The 8,526-nt window shown below is 41.5% G+C and overlaps 1 protein-coding gene across 3 annotated transcripts in view; it reads right to left on the reverse strand.

Moving 5' to 3' along the window:
• The window catches only part of LOC126998962 (sorbitol dehydrogenase-like), a 131,379-nt gene extending 123,903 nt beyond the window's left edge, over positions 1–7,476 (reverse strand). Inside the window, exon 1 of one of the 3 annotated variants that reach the window (XM_050861274.1) lies at positions 7,235–7,452. Coding sequence is in view for 2 of the 3 variants with exons in the window: in XM_050861267.1 (XP_050717224.1) it covers positions 7,235–7,471 (237 nt within the window). In the remaining variant the exon portion in view is untranslated. Of the gene's footprint in view, positions 1–7,234 lie in introns of all 3 variants that reach the window. The other 2 variants (XM_050861260.1, XM_050861267.1) reach the window with 2 other exon arrangements.
• Between the last annotated feature and the right edge of the window lie 1,050 nt (positions 7,477–8,526).

An 8,526-nucleotide genomic window follows, 5' to 3' on the forward strand; every position in this document is an offset into this window, starting at 1 on the left:
AATAAATCCATATTTTAAGGAATGGGTGGCAACCCTAAAATCTCTCGGGCCTGCCCTGACAGACAGCTGCTGCCCGCTGCTGGTGGAGGCAGGAGGAAGGGGGGAAGAGACATTACGTCGCATACTTATATATATTTTTGAACAACCCTTGACAAATATATAATTTTATGAACTGGTTTTGTATTTGACCAAAAAATGCCTTTATTACAGTTTTAAAATACTGAATTTTATGATCTGCTTGACCATTCACATTGCCAACAACGAAACAAATGGCACTCCGTAAAGCAGTGGTTCCCAAACTGGGGGGCGCACCCCCTTGGGGGGGCGTGATTCCGTCTGCCAAAAATTGCAGTTTTGCACACACACACACACACACACACACACACACACACAGGTGTAACACTGTTTGAATCATCCTCACGTGTTTCAATATATATATGTGTATATATATATATATATATATATATATATATATATATATATATATATATATATATATATATATATATATATATATATATATATATATATATATATATATATATATATATATATATATATATATATATATATATATATATATATATATATATATATATATATATATATATATATATATATATATATATATATATATATATATATATATATATATATATATATTTGGGTAGGCGGTGGCTGAACGGATAGCAAGAAAGACGGCCCCGCGTTCAGGAGGACGCGAGTTCAATCCCTAACCGGTGCCACCAAGCTGGGATTTTTCAGCCACCGCCGAGTGGCTTAAAACTATCCACATGCTGTCCAGAAGACCACCTATCAACCGGACTCTAGATTCCAGGATTAAAGATGAGCTCGGAGGGCAGCATGAGCCAATGCAAGATGGCGCCACTATGAACACTTGCCTGCGCCAGAGCAGGCTGGGCCGACCATCAGGACCCACGGGAAGAAGCCTTGGACGACCATCAGGATCCACCAGGAAGAAGCCTACAGTATGCTAATAGGCCCAAAAAAAAAAAATATATATATATATATATATATATATATATATATATATATATATATATATATATATATATATATATATATATATATATATATATATATAATAAATAACAGCACCAGCACAGAGTAGAACATCTTTTTATTCTTGCAACGTTTCGGAAAGACTTACTCCATCATCAGGCATAACTATGATTAATTAAGAACGAGAAAACGAGTGGCAATCCTCGGTTGTATATAAGTATACGTGTCACTGCTGTAAGGCAGTGTACATTGGCCAGCTAAAGGTCCAAATCTTCAAACATATAGGGAAGTCTGTCAGGACTAAGCAACAGCTTATGAATCCTAGTTTTAGCGCGATCCGTAATCATTCCCATGAAAGCGACCACCCCATACGGCCAGATTCATTCTCCATCTTGGCACGGACACAACACGCATTGGACCTCCTTATAATTGAGTCTCTGATAACGTCACAAGAGAGACCATCTCTAACAAAAACGAATTCTTCGTGCCAGCTCCTATGTTTTTAAGGTAAACCACTCTATATAGTTGTTTTATGTAATTTTTATTTTTAGTGTTATTTTTTTAGCGTTTTATTTTTTAGTGTTTTATTAGGTTTATTATCTTAGGTGTTTAATTTATTTTATGTCCACTTTTTAGTCTTTTATTAGTTTTATATTTTACCAACATATTTTACATACCGTAACTTTTACATATTTTCTCGTTCTTAATTAATCATAGTTATGCCTGATGATGGAGTAAGTCTCTCCGAAACGTTGCAAGAATAAAAAGATGTTCTACTCCTTGCTGGTGCTGTTATTTATTATAAGACTCCGCTTTCCGAAGGATGTATCTGTGGCTGATATATATATATATATATATATATATATATATATATATATATATATATATATATATATATATATATATATATATATATATTAGGGTGGTCCATAAAAATCAAGTATTGATTTCTTTTGCTCTCCAGATGTTTTATCGTATTGATCCGGGAGAAAACTCTCCCAGTAAAATTTAATCAAAATTGGACAACATTTAGGGGTGGCGCTAGCCGACTGAATTTTCGGCTGTTTTGTCCCAGGAAGGAATGAGGACACCACATTATGTGATTGCATCATTCACTTCAGTTATTCTTATACGGTTGTAGCAGATCATTGAGCCCACCAGCCAATCACAACTGAGTGCACCCGCCTGGCACACTGCGTTGCTGCGTGTGAGTTAACTTGATTGGCTGACCAACACGCAGCGACGTAGTGTGTCAGGCGGCTGTAGTCAGTGGTCACCCAGCCTTCAGACCAGCTGCTTGCTCTTATTTTGTGCCACTTTGTTGTCGTTAAGACGACTTTCACAGTTTCACAACTTATTCTGCACAATAATCTTCTATTTATTTATGGTTCAGGATGACTTCAAAACGTGGTTTATATCTGTTGAACCGTGAGGAACATCTCCTTGGGTCCAAGTCACCATTCTCTGGGCAAGTGTTGTCTGTTTCCACGATGACTACCGGGAGTACTTGGAGCTTGTGGTTATCATCCTTTGTAGAAAGGTACCGCGCTTTACCTTCAAGCAGCCAGGAGCTTTCCACCATGCTGGGTAGATATCCAAGGTCATCTACTCATTGAATATCTGGTTGTTCCGTGAGCAGCTTTCGCTGACGAAGCTGGATTTAAAGTGTGTCAAAGAAGTGAGCACGTTGGCGATCCCCGTCTATATGAAGCCGTGGTTCAGAGCGACGGACGCAGCTGCAGCTCCTCGGCAGGCAGCGGCAAGGAAGCTGGAGAACCACCTGTGGTATTTATCTGAACAGCTCGTGGGGCTGGCCCTGTTTGATCCCAAGGTTCCCACGGAGACTAAGCAAGCCATGGCTGTGGCAATGGAGGAAAATGACGATGAGGATGAAGGAGATGAGGACGTCCCCAAGAGGATTCATCTGAAGAAGGGGCCTGCTCCTCCGAAGCTGGAGACACTTGTGACGCCCAGAACAAGAGAGTTGTTCCGGCACCTTGGCATCAACCCCTCATTCCTCGGTCTCTCTCCTGAGGAATGGGATCATCATCCAGAAAACAAGAAGGTGAAGGAGAGGGTAAACAACCTCTCGGTGGTTAACGACCACGCCGAGCGCAGTATCGCCCTCATTCAGGAATTCACCGGGAGCCACACGAAGAAGGACGAGCACCTCCAGTTCTTGCTCGGTGTTGTGGCGGACCGCCGCAAGAGATTCTCAGTGGCTTCGAAGGTATCCCTGATGACTCTGCTACAGCGAGTGCCTCGCAAACATGAGACCCCCGTCTTCGAGCGGCTAATACCCAAACGGTGTCACCTTGTCTTGGGGAGACCCAGTCCGGTCAGGGTCAGGGTATAAACTTCAGACGTCTTGCGCCACCACTAAATATTATGAAATCGAGATAAAACTTAACAGGCGAAAGTTTCTCTATAATAGGCACCTAAAACTGCCCGGGGAGAAAAGAGATTCCGATTTTTTTCACCCCCCTACTTCGTGGACCACCCTAATATATATATATACATATATATATATATATATATATATATATATATATATATATATATATATATATATATATATATATATATATATATATATTATATATATATATATATATATATATATATATCTATATATATATATATATATATATATATATATCTATATATATATAGTCATCCTGCCGTTCAGGTATTTAGTTCCCGGACTTGGCGCGATGCGAAACCATGAAGGCGGGACTATAACCCTATGGGAAAATATGCATTTGGGGAAGTCACCTCTGACACGTCATATAAAACATGTTTTTTTCGTTCTTTTTAATGACTGAAATGAGACAAGACCTTGTTAGACAACAATATGTAATCAACACTCACCCTGGGGTCAAAATTTAGTAGCACAGAAGACCCAAAAGTAGCCCAATTTGCGATAAGTAGCCCAATCTGGCAACACTGCAGTGTGGCGGCGCGTGAATTTTTTTTTTAGGATAATGTTGCTATGAGAAAATCTCGACCAATAGCAGTCGTCCCTGAGTGAGCTGCTGGCCAATAGGAAAGCATGACGTCACAGTCTAACCGTGGCGTCACTCAGGAGCCCCGCCTCCCTCCCTCCCTCCTCTCTGCCTTCCTCCCTCCTCTCTCCATTCCCCCCTCCTCTCTGCCTCCCTCCCTCCTCTCTGCCTCCCTCCCTCCCTCCTCTCTGCCTTCCTCCCTCCTCTCTCCCTTCCCCCCTTCTCTGCCTCCCTCCCTCCCTCCTCTCTGCCTCCTCCCTCTCTCTCCCTTCCCCTCCTCTCTGCCTCCCTCCCTCCCTCCTTTCTGCCTTCCTCCTCCTCTCTCCTTCCCCTCCTCTCTGCCTCCCTCCTCCCTCCTCTCTGCCTCCCTCCTCCCTCTCTCTGCCTCCCTCCTCTCTCCCTTCCCCCTCCACTCTGCCTCCCTCCCACCCTCCTCTCTGCCTTCCTCCCTCCTCTCTGCCTCCCTCCCTCCTCTCTGCCTTCCTATTTAGCGTCAGTGCATCCGCGTATACGCGAAACTGGGGCCGCGTATAAGGGGGGTCACAATTGACCGCGAATAACCGAAACCGCGATGGGTGAGACCACGAACGGCGGGGTGACTGTATATATATATATATATATATATATATATATATATATATATATATATATATATATATATATATATATATATATATATATATATATATATATATATATACTGTCGTCCCTCAAATAGTACGGTTTCAGTTTAATACGGATTGTCATGGAAGAATTTTTTTAGGATTTTTAAATTTCGCTTGTCGCATTCAAGTAGCCATGGCGTGAGTGGCAACACTGTTCTACAAAACACCCTGAAAGCACCCCAAAGCGTTAGAAAGGTGTTCACCTTGCAGAATTCAGATTTAGGAGAAGTTATATATATATATATATATATATATATATATATATATATATATATATATATATATATATATATATATATATATATATATATATATATATATATATATATATATATATATATATATATATATATATATATATATATATATATATATATATATATATATATATATATATATATATATATATATATATAAAAATATATATATATATATATATATATATATATATATTGGGATTTGAGGAAAATAGCGACTGTAAACCTTCCATTTCACTTGACAATATATATATATATATATGTACCATTCACCCTTCCGCCAACATGGAAGACTCACGTAGGTCTCATTCTCGCGTCCTGCACAACCAAGCAAAAGATATTCTATATAACGTAAAGAGAGAGAGAGAGAGAGAGAGAGAGAGAGAGAGAGAGAGAGAGTTTGGGGGGGGGATAGCGAGCAACTCTGAGGAGAGTGGTGATGGAGTGATGTGGCATTAGCGCGGCTCAAAGGAGCCATGCCTAAAGGCTCAAGTTAGATTCAATAGACTATAGGTAATATTGTAACAGATTAGGGTATTAGTCCAGATTAGGGCCCAGCTCAAAGCCACGAATGCCTTGGTGCTCTATGAAGGGTTTAATGTCCATACAACACGTTGCTGTATTGCTTTCCTTTTCAGAAATCACTCATTCTTGCGATATAAAATTTTTTATCCTAAATATTTACGTCAGTCGCGCCGCCCGCGCCGTGGTGGTGGTGGTAGGAGGGACTGCAGGGTTGCCAGATGCTTCAATAAGAGAAATCTTCACTCCACGTCACAATAATACATAGTAATATATACCTAATATTAATAGATCAAATAATAATAAGGATAATATTCACGAAAGCATAGCCTCCTCTGGCGGCGGCAGCGGCGACGGCCCAGCCGGTGATGCGAGAAATACCTTCTCGCAGAAATAAGTCGCATATACATGGGAGGGGGGGTCCAGGGGGAGCACAGCCCCCCTGGTTAGATTATGTATTGGGTATTGTATTGTATATGTACTGGGTAGGTGGTGGCCGAACTGGTAGCGTACTGGGCCCACATTCACCGCGTGATGGACGACGCGGGTTCGAATCCCCACGCTACCACTCGGATTTTTCAGTCACCGCCGAGTGGCTTAAAACTACCCACATGTTGTCCTGAAGACCACCCATCAACCCGGACTCTAGAGGAAGCCGTCCAAGCGAATCAAGAACGAGTTCCGGGGGGCAGCATGAGCCAATGCAAGATGGCGCCACTATAAACACTCGCCTGCGCCAGAACGGGCTGGGCTGACCATCAGGCCCCACCTGGAAGAAGCCTTGGGCCGACCATCAGGCCCCACCGGGAAGATGCCTACCGGCGCAATAGGCAACAACGTAAAAAAATAAATAAATAAATAAATAAATGTAAAGTTCGCTTGGAGTAGTTTAAATACGCTCCCCCACCCAAAACCCTCAATTTCGCACGGGTGTCCAAGTTGAACCTCTCTGCAAGCTATTTTGCAGCTGCGGCGGCGGGTGTTCAACACGCTATGAAAAGGGTTTTTTTTTTGTGATTTATTGATTTGTGACAAAAATAGTAAGCCGAGTATTTCATAGCACACCGAAAACTAGGTGGGTACCAGAAAAAAATAGTCTTGTCCACCAGTGCGAGTTGGGTCCTAATCTGGACATTTACCCAGATTAGAAGAGTATACATTAGGGACTTTACTTACTTTCGAGACCAGGGAATTTTCCCTATTTTAGGGATTTTTTTAGGGATAGTGGACTATACGTTGTTTCTTGTTATTTCAGTTTCAACCTTATTTCAAGCACAAATTACTCGTTTTCATGCTCCCCCACCCAAATAAAACGATTTCCCAAGGGTCCCCCAAGATTGTTAGGGGAAGGGGATTAGGCCTTTTTCTTTAGCTTGCGCCTTCAAATTATGGTTGAGGGACATTTATCTCGTCCTTTAACCATAATATGGAGGCGTAATATCGTATTTAGGAGGCGCGGAGTGACTCTCCACAATTACCCAAATGGTCTAGAACTTTTAAAACTTGAAGAAAATGGGTTCAACATTTGGGTAATAATATACGGTACTTTATTGCCGCTTCTAGTGTTTTTTCTCTTCCATTTCTCAGATCACTTGAGTATTTGAAAGCCTCATGTTGTGGAAATTAATAATAATCAAAATATGTCCAATGCCAAACGCGGCGAAATGTGGAAATAAGGAGGTCGAGCGGGGCAGACATTTATTAGTCACGGTTTTCATGAATACGGAAGAAATATAACCTTCATTAAGCATTATTTACTCACCATTCTGAGGTCATTCTTATCATAGAGCACAGCTGAGAGGTTGTCAGTGGCCATGGCGCGAGATAGGGTGATGTTGTTGAGGGTGACAGGGCAGCAGTGTGGCGAGGTTCGTGGGAGGCGGCTGGGAAGGAGAGCAAACTTGTGTGTGCAACGGTGCCAGATTGTCGTACTCAGCCGCTTATATTTCCCGACTTCCTGCCCAAAAACTGTCTTCTGGGGCCCAAAAACGAGACTCATTTATAGTTATCGTTAAGATAGTTAGGTTCTGATGTCTCTTGGCAATAGTTAGGCGTCAGAAACAGATAAGTACTATGCTCTGAGTACGATAACTTGGCAGCGGTGTGTGTGTGTGTGTGTGTGTGTGTGTCTCTGGACGCGGTCTGAGCCGCGGCTTAGGCTTCCAAGGACTGGTCTGCCCAACACTGGCATGAGCCACACCAACACTGCAGTGCATCATCAATCATTTTAATTTAACTAATAACATTTATCTCTTTTTACATTAATATCTAGCTGATTTACGACAGTTGAGCTCTCTCTCTGTCCAAGCGGCCTAAGTCACTGAAACAATATAGGCTACAGAACACGAAAGCTGTGACCTTGTGTCAGCATATCAGTGACGATAAGCAGTTTCTTTACTCAAATTTATCTAGTTCAAGTAGCCCACCTTGAAGCCTTGGCACTAAGGTAGTACGTATGCGACACGTTGCTTTTAGGGCTTCCACTTCAACAAATTAAAAGTCTCGGCTCGCACCCAGTAAACCCGTAACTCTATACCTACTGAAAGTCTGAACCTTCTGAAATCCACTAACTAATTTTTTAAAATGTTAGCTTCGCGTACGCTAAACTGCTAAACTGATAAAGAAATTAGTGGAAGCTAACGCTATCACCGCTAACTTTTTTTTATATATGGATTTAGCTATACGGTTTAGTATTTAGGCTCTAAAACCTTTAAAAACAGAACTAGTGACCTGAAATTTCAATATGTTGTAGCTTAGACATAGAACTTTCCAGAAAAAAAACACAAGCTCTTATCTGACCTTGGTGTCCTTGAACCGTGTCTTGCCCTCATTAGCAGCCCTTGTTATCCCTCTTGGAAACCTCATAGTCAGTGTTGATATAAAAAAAATAGATAAACCTAAAGATTCTTGGCTTCCTCAAGTCCTGCAGGACCATTTTCTGACCAAATTGTCTGCATATCCCTGCACCCAGGCTGGCCATGTGTTTTGTGATGGATCTATCAATGGCACCAAGACTGGTTGTGGATTATTTATTAGGGACTATGCCACCCCCCT

This window comes from Eriocheir sinensis, chromosome 2 (assembly GCF_024679095.1).
Source record: "Eriocheir sinensis breed Jianghai 21 chromosome 2, ASM2467909v1, whole genome shotgun sequence".
NCBI lineage: Eukaryota > Metazoa > Arthropoda > Malacostraca > Decapoda > Varunidae > Eriocheir > Eriocheir sinensis.